The 22,336-nt window shown below is 40.4% G+C and overlaps 1 protein-coding gene across 5 annotated transcripts in view; it reads right to left on the reverse strand.

Annotated features, from left to right (window-relative positions):
- Positions 1-3,352: 3,352 nt before the first annotated feature.
- Positions 3,353-22,336, reverse strand: part of GRAMD2B (GRAM domain containing 2B) — a 60,376-nt gene continuing 41,392 nt past the window's right edge. For 4 of the 5 annotated variants that reach the window (XM_081880508.1, XM_081880506.1, XM_081880505.1 and 1 more), the window contains 13 exons: positions 17,783-17,905; positions 16,252-16,339; positions 15,437-15,503; positions 14,907-15,010; positions 14,255-14,350; positions 13,152-13,223; positions 12,983-13,063; positions 11,412-11,523; positions 10,047-10,169; positions 8,811-8,901; positions 7,777-7,881; positions 7,260-7,353; positions 3,353-5,315 (listed from right to left, as the gene is read on the reverse strand). In XM_081880508.1, coding sequence (XP_081736634.1) covers positions 5,274-5,315; positions 7,260-7,353; positions 7,777-7,881; positions 8,811-8,901; positions 10,047-10,169; positions 11,412-11,523; positions 12,983-13,063; positions 13,152-13,223; positions 14,255-14,350; positions 14,907-15,010; positions 15,437-15,503; positions 16,252-16,339; positions 17,783-17,905 — 1,198 coding nt within the window. In that variant the 3' untranslated portion in view covers positions 3,353-5,273. The remainder of the gene's footprint in view (positions 5,316-7,259; positions 7,354-7,776; positions 7,882-8,810; positions 8,902-10,046; positions 10,170-11,411; positions 11,524-12,982; positions 13,064-13,151; positions 13,224-14,254; positions 14,351-14,906; positions 15,011-15,436; positions 15,504-16,251; positions 16,340-17,782; positions 17,906-22,336) is intronic. The other variant, XM_081880507.1, reaches the window with a different exon arrangement.

Consider the following 22,336-nt stretch of genomic DNA (forward strand, 5'->3'; position numbering starts at 1 on the left):
CTGGCCACATTTGGTCTAAAGGCCAAACTACCTAGGATTCTAGAATTGTAGAATTAGAAAGGACCCCCAGGGTCAGCTCGGTAGTGGCACCCACCCTGTGGAACGCCCTTCCGTCAGATGTCAAGGAGATAAATATCTACAACTTTTAGAAGACCTCTGAAGGCAGCCCTGTATAGGGAAGTTTTTCTTTTTAATGTTTAAAGTCTTTTTTTTAAAAAAATAATCTTTATTAATTTAAATTACACACATATACAAAGAATTTACAATCTCATACTACAAAAAGAAAATTAAAGAACAAACAATTAAGAAAAAAAATACAGAAAACAGAAAGAAAAAGCAGATTTATGTGCATAAAAAAGTAATCATCCTAATTAATACTTAAATAAAAAAGACTTCTGACAGTGAGTCTTCCAATCATTCTCATTGTACTGTTTATACTGTCGTTCCCCCCACCCCGCACAGTTTTATATTCTTTAATATTGTTCCAGTCTACTCCACAAATGGTATTTGTTGTGTTTACAAGTATCACTCAAGTTCTGCTAATATGGTGTGGTTGGTACAATATGATCTTATATAATCTTTAAATATTCTCCATTCTCCAAATACAGTGGTGCCCCGCAAGACGAATGCCTCGCAAGACGAAAAACTCGCTAGACGAAAGGGTTTTCCGTTTTTCGAGGTGCTTCGCAAGACGAATTTCCCTATGGGCTTGCTTTGCAAGACGAAAACGTCTTGCGGGTTTGCTTCCTTTTTCATAAAACCGTTAATACCCGGGGAATCCGCGCTCCGCAAGACGAAAAAATCGCAAGACGAAGCGACTCGCGGAACGAATTAATTTCGTCTTGCGAGGCACCACTGTATTTTCTGGTTCAATACTCCTCTAACTCTTCCCATCAGTTTTGCTAGTTGTAAATATTCTAACATAATGTCTTATGTTTTTATTGATAATAGAAGCCACCCACAATTGCTGGGGCAACCCAGTCAGATGGACAGGGTACAAATAATTATCATTATTATTTAGTCCAACCCCCTGCAAGAATCTCCGCTAAAGCATCCATGACAGATGGCCACCCAACCTCTGCTTAAAAACCTCCGAGGAAGGAGAGTCCACCACCTCCCAAGAGACTGTTCCACTGTTGGAACAGCTCTTTCTGTTGGGAAGTTCTTCCTGATGTTTAGTTGGAATTTCTTTTCTTGTAACTTGAAGCCATTGGTTGGAGTCCTACCCTCCAGAGCAAGAGAAAACAAGCTTGTTCCCTCTACCATGTGACAGCCCTTAAGATATTTGAAGGCTATCCTATCTCCTCTCAGTCTCCTCTTCTCCAGGCTCAACACACCCAGCTCCTTCAACCGTTCCTCATAAGGCTTAGTTTCCAGACCCTTGATCATCCTGGTTGCCCTCCTCTGCACACGTTCCAGCTTGTCAACATCCTTCTTAAATTGTGGTGCCCAAAACTGGACACAGTATTCCAGCTGTGGGATTCTCTGAGTGGAATTGTCAGTGCCCTTTATACAAGGAAATTGAGAGATATAGAGTTGTGTTTAAATAGGGTGGTAGCTTTTTTAAACCAAAGAAGTCTACACGCTATTACCTTGAAGTGTATTTTGTCTGCTTCTGCTGGGGCTCATGCAGTTTGTTTAAAGTGCAACACACCTGGAAGCTTAAATACATAACGATTAAGTCAGTGTCCAGATCTTGCCATTGCACAATATCCTTACCTAACATGTTTGCTCCCATTTGGACTTACCTTTGCTGGAATGTTGCCATGTAGGACAAAGGCCACTTTCTACACCCAGTCCTGGTTTGCTCAACAGCAGCAAAATGACATCTTGGAAATCCACAATGTGACTTGCATGTGACTTGCATCAGTATGGTAAAACCCAGTCAGGTGCAAGGCATCTTGGGTTTCAATGATGGAAAGGCAATAGCATGAAAAGAAACATGGCTCCCAGGCGAACTCTGTTCCACCTGCAGCCTTTGTGTGACTCAACCTACTTTTTAAAAAATAACTTAAAAATTATGTGCCAAGAAGAGCCAAATTCTACAGCTCTGCATAGCTGTCCCCCCCCCCCCATTAAGCTGATTTACATATCTTTTGCATTACTCATTCTGTCTTTGATGGCCATGTAAGGGGAAACTAACGAGACTATTGAGTCAGCAGGCATCGGAAATCCTGTTTAAACTTTGTAGTCCAAAACTCTTGTTATTTTACCAGGTGATGCCAGCACACTCTCAAGCCTGTCCTGGCAAGGTTTTATAAAGAGGGAGAGCAGGGATCTTTAGAAGTCTGAATTTTGCTCCCAATGCCACATTCCACACCTTTGCTGCAATTGCACAGAATCCCAGTGTGCTCACAGCTGCTTGTGAGCAGAAATCCTCGAATCCTAGAGTTGGAAGGAACCACGAGGGTCTTCTAGTCCAACCCCCTGAAATGCAGTAATCTTTTGCCCAAAGTGGGGTTCAAACCCACAATCCTGAGATTAAAAGTCTCATGCTCTATTGACTGAGCTATCCCAGTAGTCCAATAACAGTATTTGCAATATTTGTCTTCGGAAACCATTTCTCTAAAACTGTGGTTACATAAAATTGCCTGGCATCCACAGATGACTTTATTTGTAAGTAGAGTATTACCCAAGGCCTCTATTACACTTCGTATCTCCGTATGACCCAATGCTACAAAATCAAAGAATGGGGTGGGGTGGGGTTGTCCAACTCCCTGCTCCATACAGGAAATCCAGAGCTCAAGCATAGCCAGAGGATGTTTCTTCATCCTCTACTCAACACTTTGCAGTGAGGGAGATCTCATCACCTCCCTAGGTAACTGGACCCACTGATGAACTGCTCTTATCGTGAAGAAGTTTCTCCTAAGCTTCAGCAGAAATCCATCCTCCTGTAACTTAAGCCTCTTAGATCTAGTCCTGTCCTTGGGGGCAGCAGACAGCAAGTCTTTGCCCTCTTCTATATGACAGTCCTTTAGGTATTTGGAGAGTGCTGCTAACATATTCCCACTCTCCTCTTCAAACTAAGCCTTCTCTGTGCCTCCAATGTTTTCCATAGTGCTGACCACCCTCGGAGCCCGCCTCTGAACCCCTATTTGTCAAAATCCTTCTTAAAGTACAGCAGCCTGAACTGGACACAGTACTTCAAATGGCATGAGCAGAATTAAGTAGAACTGCTACACCCCTTGCCTGGAAACTATGGTTCTCTTAAAGCAGGTTTTGATCTCATTGGCCTTTTTTTTTTTGGCAGCCATTATCACCCTTCTATCTCATGTTCAGATTGTGATCAGCTAACCACGTGCAGAATTAGCTTCCAGGTTAGACACACTTGAATACATACTCGCACACACACTGCAGTTTTAGAAAGTTTATTTTAAAAATGAATAAGTTACATTTCACAGAAATGATAAGGTAGTTTCTCTACTATGTAAAGAAAACACTGTATTTTATAGATCCAAGTTATTTTAAATAATATTAATATGAACCAACTCATCTGGCTAAAACTAATGAATTACCAGGTTTTTCACTGGTAAGGCACTGTGAAGACAGTAGTATGCGGCAGAATATGGGCTATGGATATTCTAGTGGCAAAAAGTGTTGCGTTGCTATTTGTCCTTCAGTTTCTCAAAAATTTGTTTCCTATGTAAAAAAAGCTTCCATTTTTCTGTCCTATTCTTAGGGTACTTGAAAATTTCTGTAGAATTTCAGTCAATACAGGGTTTTGAGCTAATTTTAAGGATGGTGCATGTGGAATTTTTTTTCATTCCCAGGGAACATTTCTTCAGCACTCTGCAGCCTCCCTGGCTGCCTGCACTTATTGATGAAAAAGTCCCATGTGAGGACTTACCTCATGTCTTACCCTGGACTTTAATTGAAGTGCAGGCACCCAGGAAGGCTGCAGAAGTGCAAACTAGTGTTGAGATGGTTTGCGGACTGAAAGACACTTGCAAACACCTCAAAAGTAAGGTAAGCACATCCGAAGCCTGTACCCTTCTCCCAAAAGTATTTAATCAAAATTCCTTTCATCCATTTGGAAATGTCCTAATGCAATTCCTTTTCATATTGATGGGAAATGGTTGGAATAAATGCAGGAGAAATTGCCAACACAGCACTAAAAATAATGGTTCCATCGTAGATCAAAATACCATGGAGTTACCATTAATAATAATAATAATAATTGAATTTATACACCATCACATAATCTTTGAGAATTTGTAATCACTAGCTAGCCATTCTTCCAACAGAGTGAATGAAAGCAACACAATTGAATGACAGATTGCAATCCTCAAACCTAGTAACACATGTACCTAGAGTCAATATGATTTTTTTTTTAAAAAAAACCTTCCTTTGGAGTACTTCAAGTGCATTTTCAAAAATAAATACAGTAATTAGGTGTCAGATATCCTGATACAGAAATTAAGTACATGAAAGCAATTATTAATTTAGGTATCTGCAGACCAGTTAAATGGGCTAAACTCTGCTGGTATATTTCTGCTCCAGTAAAATTTATGGGTTAGGCCCAGACCAAGTTTAACACACCCATCCATCATCTGGACCAACCCTATGCAACTAGGGTTGTCAGCTTTTCAATTAGCCTTGCTAAGCAAAGAACATTCTGACTTGGGGGTGGCCCATTAGCAATGGACGCTCTTCCAGTAAAACTTTACTCATTGCTACATTTCTTTGACAGCAGAATGGCATGCAGAATAGGGCCATTTGGCAAGTCTGCACGGAATGTGTCGCCTCCTACCAGTGAAGAACATGAGCAAAGTGGGAACGGTGTTTTGCTCAGCACCTCGCAGAATGAAGCCCATTGGGTCCTGCTGCTTAACATGTTGGTCACGTGCCCAATTTCTGTTTCGGCAAAAAAAGAAAAGTGAAACAAGCTGGGCAATACATGTATGTGAAAGGCATATAACTTTCCAGACATGATTGTACAGCAAATGTTACATCCGCACCAAGCATTACTCTTAGTCACACAATATTAAGTCTGAAAGTCACACAAAGAAAGTAGAATTACTGTGGATTTAAGTAATATAACAAAGCACCAAGATCAGTCTTCCCAGTTATTCACAACGTTATAGGTAATAGAAAGGCATCATCCTCTGAATAGAGACACTTTATTGCACAGATTCAAACTTCCACGGTCTAGTGGAGAGTGAAGTTTTTGGAGTCAGTTGAAGAACATAACACCCTGGCCAGCAGAGTCTGATGTCACATTTAGAGTTGCTTATCAGGAAGGAAACGAAGTACGAATGAAGGTAGCTGGCAATTCATTCACCATCTTCAAGTAGCTTTTGTAAATTGCTTTGGATCTTTAATACGGAAAGAAAAATACAAGAGAAAGGATTTGAATAAAACTTGCAGCCACTTGTACAACAGATGAACAGTCCAGTGTCATACGCTTTGCTTAACTGGAGTATGTTCTATGAAGTCAAGGCACTCAATCCAGTTAAATCCAAGCAGCCCGTAAATTAAATTCTATAAACTCTGTAGCAATGGTTTGCACAAACAGTTCTTATCCATCCTCAGGGATGCTTTTAAATGGAGAATCACTGGGGAAAGTATCCTGAGGTCAACTAGCATGCTTTGAGTGCCTCTTCCCCAAGGTCTATGAAGATTCAGTTCGTCTTTGTGTGATGAGTATTTGTTGATGGGCAACAGAAATACCTTAGCAGGTTTCTGTTGTCTGTTTCAGGAGTGAAGAATCTGTGGCCTTTTGAGATGCTGCAACTCACCACTAGTCCTGCTGGCTTGGGCTGATGGAAGCGGAATCAGCAACATCTCAAGGGCCACAGCCTCCCTATCTCTGGTCTATTGCCTCTATACTAGCGAACACATTGCAGAAAAGCAGCAGAAAATAAACAACGTGTTCTGTGGTTTCTGAACCACGTCATCATGTAACTTTTTGAATTTTGGATGTGGAACTATTCTTGGGGAAGTACAATACCGAATAGAAAAGTACTCAGGGGAAAACCTCTCGGTCTGAATTAACTTGATTGTAACAGAGATTTGTACATTGCAGTGTGAAGGGGCCTCCACACCTAGTTTTAGGCTCCCTGGCAGAGGTTAGCAAGTTCATCTGTTTCGACTGTTAGCAAATGAACCTAAATGGGTACCATCTGCAGGGAGCAGGAAACTAGACAAGCAAATCTCCTGATAACAAATGGCAGAAATAAAGCCCCTGTCCATTGGAAGTACAACATTGTTTGGGAAACAGAGTGACTGATTAAGGCTTTTCTTTTAAGTAGAAAGGCAGGCTTTGCAGTTTGTCATATAAATATGAAGGGCTCGTTTGCACATTGCAAAAGGGCTTAACGTGTGTGTGTGTTCTGTTCCAGCTGTCCACAAGGGCAAATTTTCTGTCCTCCGTAGAAGCCTCAGTGCCATGGTAACGATTAGAAGCTCTGTGGAAGTCTTATGTTGCATTTTGCTAATGCAAAATCATTCCCACAAAGAGCCCTTTTATAGTGAGCCGTAAGAAATTATGAAAATTATTTGTAAATAAAACTCACGAGAGCTTTGGGAGCTAGGGCAGGTGTGTGACAGGTAAGGATGCAGCTGCAAAGGAAGAATCTAGCCATCTTAAAGTGCACCTGAGATTGTTCCTTGTCAAGCAGGGCTTGTATCTGCCGCCATTTAAGTTGGCACCAAATGCAAGCCCCACTGGGATTAGTGCCACTCGGAGCTGCTATGTGGAGCCAATTCTGGAAAAAAGTGAGACTTGCAAGCCCTGATTGCTTTGCACAATTCAGTTTCATATTTCCTTTGACCACCATGGTTTGAAATCAAGACATATAAGCAAAGGAAAATGCTTTGCCTGTCATGGTGAGATCAGGCGACTGACAGGTAGGCAGCCCTACCACCTGTCAAAGTAGCCTGTGGATCCAGTTCCCCTAACCTTCAGGTAGGAATTTCCCCCACTACCAAATGGGCTGGCACAAAATCAGTGCTAAGAGTTTGGGAATGGTTGCTAAGTACCATGCCACCCTTATAAACATTAATTTCACTTTCCATGCTCATGCATACCAGCAGCTGTTTCTTAGGACAGGAATGGGGAACTTTTTGCCCACCAGATGTTGTTGGACAACAACTCCCGCCATCCCTGATTGTTAGCCATGCTGTCTGGGGCTGATGGAAGTTGGAGTCCAACATCACAGGTTCCCCATCCCTCTTCTAGGACTTGGAAGGTCTGGCTACCTTGGGAAACTTTTTTTAAAATGCAACAATTCTTAGTTACACAGTTCTCTATTAGTCACCTTTTCCAGTTTGATAAGATTAGCTGTTAGCTCCTCAGAGAGACCAACAATGTTAAGAGGCAGTTGAGATCCTAGACCTTCTTTTATTGGATATCTGAAATGGAGAGTAAATGCGGGGAAAGGGAAGCAGAAGACAATTTAAAAATGCACAAAGGAGATGTCTGGAGTTTTGTGTGATAGTGAGGTAAGCAACTAGAATGAGAATGTACAGAAAGATAGCACTGGATTAAATTTTACAGTTTTACCTCATGTCAGTTAAAGACCAAAACGCCAAAAATAATGTGCACTATGTACATGCAATCGTATACATATCTATTCAGAAAAAGTCCTATTAAATGCAATGGGAATTACTCTCATGTAAGTGCAGATTTAAAATGACTGCTTGAAGAAGAGAATGAAAGCCTAACTCCAAGGGAGAAACTATGGGATAGATGATGATGAAGCTAGGTCTAGCAGGATGACTATAGTATTAAAAATGGAAAGATAAAGAAGATTCCAACAACAAAATCATTCTTACACGTGGGGATGTGAATCCACATAGGAAGCCATGGTGCCAAGCTGCTCTTCCAGAATGTAGATTTTATATCTCATGTAGAAAGTCGAGAAAATAAGTACACAAACGCTGTAGGAGAGGTGGATTGAAGACAAAAAAACCCACACTTGATCACCACACACCAAATTGCTGCTACATTCATTTAGCCATGTAACATTATTAGGAATTTAACAGTTAAATTTCCACCCCATTAAGCTGATGTGCCTCAATTTCAGACAGCAAAGCTCAATCGTGCAAGAAGACTTTCAGAGTGACATTGCAGGTATTTTTCCTCAAGTGTTTTCCATTTGGGAATATAAACTCATCCAGATCTTCACCCTTTACAACAGAGGTGGCTAATGTGGGGAACTTCAGAATATAATGTTGGACTAGAACTCCCATCAGCTGTAGCGAGCACAGCCAATGGTCAAGAATGATGGGAGTTGTAGTCCATGACATCAGGAGGGCAGCAAGGTGGCTATGCCTTATTTAAAAGATGCAATGGTGCTTAACCCTCCACTGCTTGCTGCAGCCAGGGAACCAGCTGATATCACTCCAGAAGACAGCAGAATGTATAGTGAAGCTCTACTGCTGTCTACTCCACCAACCTACATATCTGCAACCTGGTTTGCAATGTTGTTGGCTGTTTCAATTCACCCATGGTCTTTTAAAATATCTCTCAATCTCCTTTCAGTTAGCCTCCAGGAGTCCGGCAAAATGCTTTTAGAAAATCGCATAAGCCTATTATCCATATAACACAAATCTGAGCAATTTATAAAGGTCACACATTTTTTGCTTCCATTTTCCGCAATGGAAACTTGTACTGTGGAACATATTCAGATTCTTTACTGGTGTGCAGCTAATGTGTGTGGGGGGGGGGAGGGGGAGAATGTGCAAGCCATTTATTTAGCCACAGGAAGCCCAGCATTCTGAAAGCATCCCAGATTTAAGCCAGCAAAGTTTCCCAGAGTCTTGCTTTTGCAACCTTGCAGTTTGGGGAATGGGTTATATATACTTACAGAATTGCATAGAGAATAAGTATGTGGTTCACAGTCAAAAACTTCTGGTAATTCACTCTATAAAGGACTCCAAGGATTCTAGGAGGAGGAGCTATGAGAAGAATAAAATATTTATTGAAGCATCTGAAAATGATACGACCAGACACGCTCCATAAGACAACAACTGCCAAATGACTGTAGGGTGCAAGTTGACTGTTGTTGTTGTTTCTTCCTCACTAATTAAAAATGTTACAATATGTTAATTCAGGTTATGCTCTGAAGCCACTTAATGAAGGGTAACTGGCTTGGTCTATTATGCAATATGATTATGCTCTAAATCAACTGAGCACATTGTTTAGAGTTAAGCCATCAGCACTGGGCACCTTTATACCTAAGGAAGCCTTGATTAAAAACTACAGCTTAAATATGTGGTTAATCGACTGATGAGCTAATGTTCTCAGCCATATGTAAGATAGCATTCCAATCTGTAAATTGATCTGAATGGAATATTATTTAGAACAGTGGGGCAAAGAAAGGAATTCTAGAAATATGCAAGGCTATGATTGTACTACATGGAGCGGAACCTGCACAGAGCAAGATCTGGTGTCATAAGTAGACTCCAGCTGTAAACCAAAGGAACACATAGCTGGGAGAAGTTTCCAATTATGGGTGCAGTCTTTGCCCATTCCTTCCTCACTTCCTACCTACAACAGGCATTCTCCCTACCGAAATGCTGATTTTCACCTTTCTGCTTTGTATGTCATATTCTATCGGGAGGTTTGCATATGTGATCATCTCCTGCATCTTTCCAGAATTTTGCCTCAAAAATTAAGATCAAATAAAACTGTGAAAGTCTGGTATACATTATTATTTTTTTGCCACTGTCAGCTGGATCCACAAAAATGTGAGCAGAAGAGAAGCAGCTGCTAGCTTTGTTTGACAAATACTTTCATATGAGTTAGTGCTATCAGAGGTAGATTCTGTAGCAGTTCTCTGGCTTCTGCTTGGGTAAGAGGTTGCATAAGTTCTTGCACAAGTAGAAGAACACCTGCAGAAGTAATTTCACTTTTCACTCCCAGTGTTCTGCACAATGTATAATATAGGGAGCCTCTCTGTGAGCAGGAGATACTTTCCACATATAGAAGGCCATTTCTAGATTCAACCTATGGTCATTTTTAATTGCTGAAATCCAACCCTGCCTGGATCTATCAGCCTAGCCCGCAACACCAGCTTCAAATGGGGATTTGCTCTATTTACCATTTCTTGGAAGATTCCTGATTTTATCATCACACAAATATTTAGCCTTAACATCTGTATGGACAGCCTTTGACTCCACCCTGGAGGTTTTCAGATGAGTCTGGGTCTCAACAACATGGTAATCTGTTGAAGAACAAGCATTTCAAACTAAAAACAAATGCATGCAGTATTGGGATAACCAATGCGGTGTACTCCAGATGTTATCAGATGAAATTCCCATCATGGCCAATTATCAGGCATAATGGGAGTTGTGAACAACTCAAGGCATTGCATAACACCACAAAGTGCAATGCAGGTGCATAAAAATTACTGTGAAGTTAGCCTCATTTCAGTAGGACATGTCTTATATCCATAATTTTTGTGGTTGTCAGAACCATGGATCAGATGCTTAACAACCAGATTGATTAAGATTTTAGTAGAGTCTGCATAATACTTCAGCACAGGATTCCAAGAGGCAAAAATGGTTTGCCTGGATTCTGCACATTTGTGGGGGGTGGGAAGAGAGGAGATGTCCGATGGTGGTGGCTTCAAAAAGTATGAAGGTGCTTGATCAAAACACTGACAAGAAGTGGCCTGTAGCTCAGTGTAGTGTACATGTTTTGTATGGTCCCAGGTTCAATCCCTGGTGTCTCTGTGCAGGGTTGGGAAAGGACCTGGCAGAAATCTGGAGATCTACTGATAGTCATTATGTAGACAACTCTGAGCCAGAAGGACCAATGGTTTGACATGGTATAAAGAAACTTCCAGCATTCCTGATCAGCATGAATATGTTGAGAAGACATTGATTTGGCCTAAGTGCTCGAAAAATGAATTTGCAACCTCAAGATGAGGCTTCACACAATTATGTTCTCTTGGTGTTACTGAATAGCTAATACTTCAGTCCACAGTGTGATTTTACACAGAGCATGTTGGGACTAACCTATTAATTCTCTTGGACAAGTGCCAATATGTGTCAAACTGTGCCTGACCCCTCCCCTCCATACAATAAAAACCAGACCTTATATGGACAGGTCTTACATATGTGTTGAAACCACTACAAAGAATTTAAAGCTTTTTGCACATTAAAAAGTACTACATAAACAACAACCACATTTCCCACTCTTTGGCTCCATGCACACCATACTTTTAAAGCATATTTAAAGCACATGGCATCTCCCAAAGGAAGCTGGGAAATGCAGTTTACCCCTCACAGAGCTATAATTTCAAGCACTCTGAACAAAGCACAGTTCCCAGGACTCTTTGGAGGAAGTAATGAGCTTTAAATGTACAGAGTGTATGTAGCCTCTGGGAAAGTGCTCTAAATTCCTAGATAAAAGGCTGCAGTTTCTGCTTCTGGATAGTAAAGAAACGGTTTATTATTCAAACCTTGGAAGGCTTCCAGTTCTGGAGTTTGAGAACCAGTGCTGCTGGATTCTTCCATCTCTTGTCTGCGCTGTTGGATGATGCCATCCAATTCAGAAAAATCTTCATTGAAATCCTGAAGAAAAGATGCATCAGGAATGTTAGTTAAGAATTAACGGTCTGTTCAATATTCTGCTGCCACCCCCCAATGTCACTTTCAGTAATATGGATCAATAACATCACAATAGTAACAAATATTAAGCATATCTAAAGCAATGTGGCGCAGTAGAAAATAGAAAACTTAGGTTGCAGTTCCCTAAAGATTTTGATCCGTCAAGTCAAGCTCTCTCAATCTAATCTAGTTTTCAAATAACTTAATTCGCCTGAAACTCTTGGAATACAGTTGGAAAGGATTCCAGAGCTTCACCAGATGTTATTTAACATCTTAGTACAAATGTACCAGAAGGTACAATTCTCCTACAATTGGCTTAGCTTGTTGTCCAAACTAGGGCTCTTGGTTAAGTTCTCTTTCACCAACCACAAGCCTGGGTTCGGATGACCCATTAAGCCACACCTGGGCTTATTTCAGGGCATCATAGAAGTAAAACAAGGACTGGGGAGGGGGAAAGTGGCTGCAAGCTTTTCTCCAGGAACCCACATTTTTGTGTGGTCCTGGAAGCCTATGTCTTGAGAACCAGGCCACGGTGGGAGATCTATGATAGCTTTCTGCTCAATTTATATGGAGACTGAAAATTCTGAATAATTATTGCTTTTATATCTGAAGATATTCATGTAAACCTCAAGCTTAAAATCTGGTTTGCCTGGGAAAAGGGCAGAACTAGGTGTGATCCACCTTACTCAAATATATAAAACACTGATTAGCTCATTTAAGGGGAAAATGCATCTACATTTGATACGCCACATTGAATTCATGAAAAAGGATGTATCTTTGATGTCCACATGCTCACAATGACATCTGAAAGGGGAAGTCTCTGTGAGCATCTACTTGTCCATGCAATCAAAACTGTGGACTGGTATCAATCATGTGGAAGCCTATGCATGAACAGCTGTTCATGTGGAAGCTTCTCTTTTCAAATCTCTGTACAAGTTACTCATGATGAATGTTGGAATAGAGCTCTAGTGACTTGCCAGAGGTTGACCAGGGAGCTTTACAAGTAAGCAATTAGTGAAGCATTTGATTGCAGTGAGCTTTCAGTAATCATAAAGACATCAAGTATTCAACATTCTTAATATCAAGTTCAGCATGTACATGCAGGTGTGCATCATGCATGAAATGGTCCATTAATGCCTTTGTCAGCTCACTGCCCTCCAGATGTTTCTGACTACAATTCCCATCAGCCCCAGCCAGCATGTTCTGGCTGGGATTGATGAGAGTTGTAGTCTGAAATGTCTGGAGAACAGCAGGTTGGCAAAGGCTAGTCCATACCAGAATTGGAGCAAGGAATTTCTTACAAAGCCTCCAATACTATCTCAAAACAAAAATCTTATTACTGAAAATTATATTGGCTCATAGCCATTCCATATTGTTCCTCATCAGTTCTTTGCTTTTAATTTTATTAAAAAACAAAACTTACCAGTGGTAAAGTTGTCGGGCGATTTGCCTGGAAGCTATTTTCTGGAGAAGGAAGACTGGGACTGTTGCCAACACTAACATCCTGAAAACACATTTTGAAATGACACCATTTGATCAACTACTAATACTGAGAACAGACACAGACACACCTGAAAAAGGTTTTCACTCACCTCTAGATGTTGACAAACTGATTTTAATAGTTTGTAAGCAGTGTCTCTGGACAGAAAGGACACGAACATGTACTGAAAAGAAAACCACCAAAATTATTATTCAGCATTTGGGAGGACTGCCATAGCTTGCTTTAGCTAAGAACAAAGGCACATAAAAGGCATTGTGTGTCATCCAACATGGCAAGCTACTTTTTATCATCTGCCTTGATTATCTGTATCCAACACTGATGCTGTCCGTATTGAGTTCCCCCTACAAGCTGACCTCTACTAGCATATCTCAATCCTATGGTCACACTCAGATAAGCCTGCCCAACAGCTAGTTTTCCTAGACATACGTGGAGGGGCAAAATAGGCCTGTATCTCTATTACCACTGATTCAGTTGACATGGTTGCATTCCTGAGGGCCCCAGCCACCACCATACCACATAGCTCGAAAACTATCTTGGTTAGACAACGGCAGAGAATGGCTCTTGAGTGGCTGGATTTTGCCGAGGGACCACCAGTTGTAAATCTCTGCATTACAGGGGGAGTGTTACTCTTTCCACAACGTTGGTTCAGGGTATTTTTAATTTTATTATTTATTAAATTTGTACACTGCCCTATATCCGTAGATCTCAGGGCGGTTCACAACATAGTCACAATATAAAAAACAGAAAATACATAATAAAAGCAACCCAATACCCCCCCACACACCACACTTTAAAAGGGTAACAGATGTCAATCAGCTGAAGGCCTAGGTAAAGAGGAACATTTTCGCTTGGTGAAAACACTTCTTTTGTGTCAAAAGTTCCAGATATTTTCTTGGCAACTGCTCCCTGATGTTTCCAGTAACTGGGGCTAAGGATGGGTAAAAACATGAGGGGATGAAGAGCAAGCTGTGTGTTTATTTTATTTGAATCCAAGTTAGATCTTGCTTTTTTTTCTGTATAAATGCAAAGTGATAATAAATAAAAAATAAGTAAAAATTTAACGTTCAATAAAACCAGGACAGCCAATTAACAAGACAAACAGCTAATTGAAAAGGACAGGGAAAGGGGAGGAAAAACGAAACAAAATGGGGAATTAAAAGGTGCTAAGAAGCTTCTCCCAAAATGTGCACTTACCCTATCAGAGACTGTTGTTATAACCAGGGCATTTGGCACTAGAAGGGCGGTCTTAGTTTTCTTTATCAGTGTCACTGACAACACAGGTATACTAATCTGAAATGAGATTGTATCAGTTATTAGAGTATAAAGGTGGCAACTTCGCTCCAGTAGCTTTTATGGTTACTGAGAAATAACCCATTGTGAGAAAGCTGATTCTTGCATAGACCTGTCACAAAGCAGCTGACATCTGCTTCCTGAGATACTTTGAGATATACAACTAAACATGCAAGTCACACCCTGCTCCATCTCCAATTAAACCCTTGCTTAGAAGGGAAGCAGTATGCTGCTTCCTTAACTCAGCTTCTCCAGAGAGAAACATCTTGAACTGAGAAGACTAGTCAAATTACGTTACCACCACCAGGTGATTTGTGGTTCTTTTTGTAGACCTAATGCTGCATTAACAATTGATATAGTCACTTCTATTAATAAATTCAACATTATTTTACCCAGGGTTGTGGAGTTGAAACCACTGGATCATTTTTAATTTTCTAAATCTACAAGTGTCCCATTGTTTCCATTAACATTTATATCATCACCCCCAACCATATTAAAAAAAGAATTAGGCAAGAATAATCAAGTCCAATGCATCGTAACACTTGACTTCATTTACCTTAGTGTCTTTGCCAAAGACCTTAGAATGGAAGCAAATCCAGTTCTCCGATATGAATAGCTTCCCTTGGTACAAGATTTCTTTTTGTAACGCACAGGTAAAATCTGAAAGGGTCACAAGTACAATATTATCTAACAGCTGCACTTGTGCAATGCTGTAAGCAATGTATTAAATACCGTCTATGAAATGTAAATGCTGTTATTCATGGAGGGGGAATCACTCTGAAAAAGTCAAATAGTTTTAGATCATATCCTAAATCTCTTGTAGCTGAACTCTGATCTATTAGGAGAAAGCTACTCAATACAAGATAGTCGTTGAATTATATTTAGGAAAGAAAACATCTTGGCTATGAACTAGAAGAGCTTATCAAAAACTAAACATCCAAATTCACGTGTCAATGGCCAGAAATCTCTCACTAATATTTTAGCTAGTAATAGAATTCCATGCAAAAACTTTGAGGCATGCCAAAGGGTTAGTGTGACAGAAAATTCAATGTAACAAAACAGGAAAAAATATAGCATTCAACTTACTTTTCCTCAAGGGTTCGTCAATTGGGACATCCAGAAACAGCTTGTGAAAGTGAGCATTTGCCTTAAACTAAAGTTGAGGAAACAAATGGATACATTTTGGTTATTGCTGCATAAACATTACTATATATACCAGCTGATGTCTATCTTTGCATTAAGCAACTAACTGTAAGTCCCTTTTCTGCAGAAGATGCAGGAACTGGGGTTATATTATGCTATTCAGGAACAGAGGTACAGTTTGAGGGCCTAATATTATTGGAAGGGAACAAAGTCCCAGGCAATGGATAACAGTGGCAGTGGAAACAGATTGGGTCAGAGGCCCAAAATGCCACTATTATGTCTGAGGGAGAATTATTTTGATACTTTGCACAAGGTCCAAAAATACTTGAGGTCATCGTTGTAGTTTGGCACAATAATACAGCCAACTTAAACATGCAATACACTTTGCCTAAAGTTGGTATTTATTAAAAATAAAAATTAATACTGCTCTTCATCAGAAGATCACAGGGCAGTTCACAACATAAAAATATAAAATGAGAATACAAAATACATTGTAAAACAAAAACAAACCAAGCCCCCAAACACATTTAAAAGCCCATACAACAATGTTTAATCAGCCAAAGGTCTGGTTATAGGGAAACACTTTCGCCTGGCAATTAAAGATATGTAATGATGGTGCCAGGTGAGCCTCCTTGAGGAGAGCATTCCACAAACGGAGCCACCACAGAAAAGGCCCACTCGTGTTGCCACCCTCCGGACCTCTTGTAGAGGCATGACTGCAGGGTCTAGATCCCAAACAAGTAGATTCTCTCCAGTACCTGATTTGAGGCACTCTTCTTCCTTTCAGGCTTTGAGACATTCTTGCCATCTGTTGCCAAGAAGGTATTATCCACTATTGTCTTCGACCTAGAGGAAGGCAACATCCCATGCTGTTTATAACATTGTTTTCAAAATGAGGTTTTTCTTTTTTTTTTTAAAGCTCACAGGCAGCATTTCTGCAGCAGGGATGGGGAGCCTGTGGCCCTCTAGATGTTGTTGGACAACAGTTATCATTATTGACCAATGGCCATGCTGGCTGGAGCTGATAAGAATGGAGTCCAACAACACCTTACCCTTAAAGGTCTCAGGGAGTGTTCTTTTACATAATCAGCTCACTTTTGATACCCGTGTTCACCACACTTTAAAAATAAATAAATCCAGAGAAATAGTAGGTAGATCTGGAGCCAATATGCTTATTTTGAAGTTTTCAAATGACTGCTACTGGAAGCTTTGCAAACACCCGCTCAGTCACAAGAACCATGCATGTAAATTACACATTTTAAGGAAACCATCACTGAAGTACAATGTGGCCTATGGTGTGCTGGGGAGACTGGACACCAGGTCATGCCAAGCCTATGACTGAAGACTCCTCCTTTACACAGGCAACATTCATCATATGAGCTCAAATGAATTCAAACCCAGAGCCCTAATTAACTGATAATGGTCCCTTACTGCCATTAATGATGCATAGGAATAGGTTTAGTTCTGCCCTGATATTTATCTCATCTGGGGGAGGGGAGAAGAAAGCTAGTTGCTCCATCCATAATGGAGGTTTTTCCATCAGGGAGCAGATTGAGGATGAGTGTAGCTGCATGTAGAGAAGAAGGAAGGAAATACAAATTGGGCAGGGAGGAATGCATTTACTAAAACTATGCTGATGACAATACTGTGAAATGTATATGCAAAATGGATGTACAGAAAGATGAGCATGGTAATGGCACACATATATTATTACATAGGTGCAGTATAGAATTTTGGGCCAGCTTATGATAGGACAAACTGAAGAGCTATCAGCCAGTGAGATCTTATGTTAAGAACCCAGAACATGAATATCTATCTAACCAACTGGCAAAACACCAAATCCTATTTCCAGATTTGTATGGCATTATTACCCTTGTTTCTAATTACTAAGCTATGACTTTGCAGAATTAAGTGAGAAGCTGAAGATTATTTATAGATTGAGACTCACTGGTTACTCGTATGATATCAATTTCAGGTTTGTTTATGTGTTCAAGAGAATTAAAACCAGATGTTTAATAACTGAGAGGAATGGGATGTGTCTGTGGTTAGTTAGGGACCCTCCACTCATCTCTATTTACTACAGTTTGTAGCAGGGACAGGTAACCAGTGGCCAGAGTCTGGATCTGGTGGCCATCTGGACCAGCCTTTCAAACTCTCCTGAACCCCACACCACATTGGCAGTGGTCCAAATGGGACTGCAAAAGCAACATCCTCTTGAACTGTGTGTTTAACAGCTTTCTTTGGAAGAGTTACACTACTGTAAAGTTTGTATATTTGATTCTTTATTACCGTGACGTTATAACCTTCTTCTGGTCTTCAAAACATTCAAGATCACTTGGTGATGTCTGTGACAGCCCAGGATATGGTTTCCCACTCTTCTTTTTTTCTTCTGTCCCATTTTCACTTTCTGAACTGCAGGAAAATGACGTTTATTATCAGTGCCACTGCATAATTCCTTAAATTCCAAGCCATCTACATTTTAAAAGCAAACTTTAATAAACAAAGCAAATCCCAACCCATCACCCTAAAATCTAATACTGAAATTGTGCACCTGCCTGCCTGTTTATCTAGTTGGGATTTTGCACCATGCTTTCATAACAAATGTAACATTATTATACCAACTGCAGCATGTACACACCAGCTAGTTCAGTTCTCTTGTTGCTAGCTGGAACTTTGCACTGCTGCTTATCACTGTGGAGATTTGCTCCTGCCACCTTTGATCTACTCTGGTTCTATGATCCGAAGCACTTTTAAATATTTATATAATCTAAAATATCAATGTTATCTAATACTGCAGACCTAATCATATTTTAGTTGGGCATAATCCAGTTGAAATCAATGGGATGTTCAAAAAGAAACGTGGAATGGGGCCATCATTGTGAAATATAAATATGCTTATTCTTGGGAAACGTGCAGTAGGAAGATTTTTTGTCTGCTGCTGCACTGAAGACAACAGTTGTTCTTGGATGTAAGACAAAAAACAGGAATAAACAAGGCCAGCCCAAGACATTTTGCTGCCTGAAGCAAAAACTAAATAGTGCCCCCTCCTGCTGTAGAACTCAGACACCAATTCCTGCTTTCATCTATCACCCCCCCCCGCCCCATGGTGCCACCTTGGCAGGGCAAGTGCTAAAACAATAGCCTTAGAAGTCACAGTGTGCTATAATAGCAGAAAGACCAACGTCTGTATATCTGTAAAGAAAACATTCTGGAGTTTGTTGTGTGTGAATATTGCCAGTACAAGCAGGATAGAAGGTAAAATGACTTGTGGAAAGACAAATAAAGCAAGGTACTGGGTGTGTTGAAATAGGACAGCTTTGTTTTGCTAGTGTAGTGAACAAATATTGTATCTGTCCCAAGCAACATGAGCTGCCGGTTGCAATTCCCAGCAAAGATCAGAGAAGAGATAGCCGCCTCACTAAGTCTGCAGCCTATAAAGGTTGTCTGCAGCATATAATCACTTTACTAATTTGAAGGAGGGAAGGAGCAGATCGAGACTCAAGTGCAGTTAAGGCAGCAAAAAGCTTGGGATATGCACTATGCTCAATGCTAATGCATTTATTTACACGGAAGCAAGCCTAACTGCTTTCAGTGGAACCTACTACCAAAAAGCATTCTCGCAAATGCATCCTTAAGTACAGCCTTCTTCAACTTTGGGTCCTCAAATGTTGTTAGAACTATAACTCCCATCATCTCTGATCACTGGCTAAACTGGCTGGGGATGATGGAGACTGTAGTTCAACAATATCTGGGGACCAAGCTTGAATAATTCTGCTTTAGTGACTGGTAGAGAGACATGGTAAAATGGAGCATGTTAAATTTTTCTGTTATGATTAAATGAACTTTGGCAGGTTCTGCTTGCTTACGGCTTTCAAATGGTCATTCTTTTCACAGTCAGCGTGGTCATTTCAACCAACAGGGACAAAAAAACCAACCAACCCATTCGTCTCTTCCTCCCTAACGTTTTCATTCAGGTACACTGAGTCAAGTTCCCTTCAACAAAAGAGCTGAAGCTCAAGAATTCATCATACTTGCACTCAATGACAATGAAAAATGATAGAGTGCTGTCCTCTGGAACTTGACAGCTCGCATCCTTTTTTACCAATAGAAATTGATTCAGTGTTTCTCATTCACTAGGAACAAAACAACCAACAGTTCAGAATGAGAACTGTCACTGAAAAGCAGCTTCTTTACATTTTCTCTTTCCCCTTTCAGATCTCTTGAGATAGAAAAGCTTTAACAGTTCCACTGGCAGACGGTCTTTCAGCTATGGGATTCGTAACCCAAGTTGCACATGGCACAACGTCAAAGCTGAATATTTTCATTCTCACTAGACAATATGATTGCCATTGCTTCAGAGAGTATGTTTTCTAAGGTGAATAAAATTAGTCTTCTTACTCATTCAAAAGCAAGCCCCATATTGAATTTAATGGGATTACTTTGTAACTGCACAAAGGATTGCACTGAGAGTCAATCATATCCATGGAATGTTTGTTGTATTGTTAGGCTTGGGTGTTTGTTTTGTTTTGTTTTTTTGAAATCTTGAGATTAAAATTTTTATTGCAAGCTGCCTACAATTTGATTTTGTAACTGGAAAACAGGATAAAAATGTCTTAAAAAATAAATATAGCAATGGAGGACAGGATACCACAGTAATCCTGATGGGAGACATCTAGGAATGCCATGTATGTGGCCCCAAAGATGGGACATAAATGTACAAAATGAAATATTTAAAAACATGATGGCCCCAATCACATCCAATTTGTTTGTGCTTTTTAGAGACCTTCTGAATGGGTTGGAGCTACTTAGTTATACTGCAGTCATAAAAAAATAAGTTTATTTTATTTTGAAGGGCTGCAGAGTAGCTTCTTCTTCAGGGACTTCAACTGAACTTTGTGACAATAATTTTCATAAGCATTATGAGAAAGCAAAACTGAGATTTTGATTTTACTTGATGCTTGTAATGCAACAGAAGGGAACGGGAAAAATCACAGGAAACGTATTGTAATTTTAAGATATGCACTGTGAAAAAGAATGCCTCAACTTTAAGAGAATGCTTCAACTTCAATAACAACAGTTTTTTTAAAAAATATTTTATGTATTAAGAAGTTTTTGTTTGTTTCCCGTATGAATAGAAGTTCATATTTAGGAATTATTTTTGCAGCTTCAGGATGATTAGGTGATATAAGGCTGTAAATGTACCACTTGTTGGAATTAGTACAGTGGTACCTCGGGTTACATACGCTTCAGGTTACAGACTCCTCTAACCTAGAGATAGTACCTCAGGTTAAGAACTTTCAGGATGAGAACAGGATGAGAATAGAAATCGTGCTCCGGAAGCATGGCAGCAGCAGGAGGCCCCAATAGCTAAAGTGGTGCTTCAGGTTAAGAACGGACCTCCGGAACGAAATAAGTACCTGAGGTACCACTGTAACTAAAAAGTCTGCAGACAAGTAGTTACCAAGGCTAGGGTGTTGGCTCCTATATATAAAGAATCTGCTTGATCCACTTCACGTTTGGAAGAGATGACATGATAGATGGGACAAAGGAAGTTATGGCTTCTGGTAAAACAACCAGAATTACATTGAAAATGCTTTGCCTTCCACACCTATCTTTGAACTGGCTTGAGAGTGCTGCAGGCTATCACCTACCTTTGACCTATCTCTTACTTTTTCTGCTGATGCATAGTGATGCAGAAGCAATGAAGTCACTGAATAGAATCTACTGGATGTCATGGCGCAAAGCCTAGGATGTTGCTGCTTAAGGGCTTGTGTACACTTGCTGGAATCCACATTTTCTCCCTCTGAATTTCACCTTATTAGTCAAATTGAAGTTGAAGATCAAACCTGCTTGATCCTGTCCAGACCAGCAGCTATTCCCTTTTGTCTTTGTCTGCACCTTACAATCTGTTCATTTGAATGTGTTAGTTTTGCACAACCAGGGCATTTACATAAGAATCAGCTGAAAAATTGTGTCTGCCCAGGAATGGCACACATCCAGGAATGGGGGGGGGGGGGATCAAGGCAATGCATCCACTGTCGGAAAAGCAGTTTGGATATATTTTTCAAAATGTACCGCTGGAATAGGGAAATCTGAATTTACAAGTGAAAACCAAAGGGACAGGGGCTGTTTGAAGGTGATGTCGTGTGGTTGTCGCTACTTAAATGGGAATGCAAGCAGCTTAAAGTGCATATTAAAAGGAGCTCTATTCCCTTCTCAGAGGCTCATACACATGGTGGGTGGTGCAAGAAATAAAAGTGGGTGGAGCAATGGATTTAAATTTTACCCCTGTGCAGTGAACTAGTTTCTACACACACCTCTCTATCCTCCATCCAGGAAGCAAGAGTCATTATCAGAGTTCAGTGATGCATTCCAGCCCAGGAGGGTGTGAAGCAAGACCAGTGAGACCTGTGGCTTGGGGTGAGAGGTTCTCCATCCCTGCTCCTTTGTAGCAGCCTAAAATTGCTCAGGGGAAGGGATGGAGTAAAGAGCAATCAATGAAGGAAAAGGGATGAGCAAGGTTGAGGGCAGAATCTTGAAGGGGAAGGCCCTTCCTCCCACCCATGGATTCTCTCCATGAAATTTCATTGCCCTTCTGCTAGCAGCTAGCTAACACCTAATCAGTCAATATCAGGATTAAGAATTTTTTTAAAGCACATCTTTGTACAGTCTAGTCAACAATACTGGAAGTAGCCAGGGCCTTTTTTCAGTAGGAACTCACTGGAACTCAGTTCCGACACCTCTCAGGTGGGCGCCATTGCCATTATAAGAGAACAAGGGAGGTATTCATGGTGCTTCTGACACCTCTTTCTCTACAAAAATTGTGCTGGAAGCAGCGTATCA

The sequence above is a fragment of the Podarcis erhardii genome (assembly GCF_964252035.2).
Source record: "Podarcis erhardii genome assembly, chromosome: 11".
NCBI lineage: Eukaryota > Metazoa > Chordata > Lepidosauria > Squamata > Lacertidae > Podarcis > Podarcis erhardii.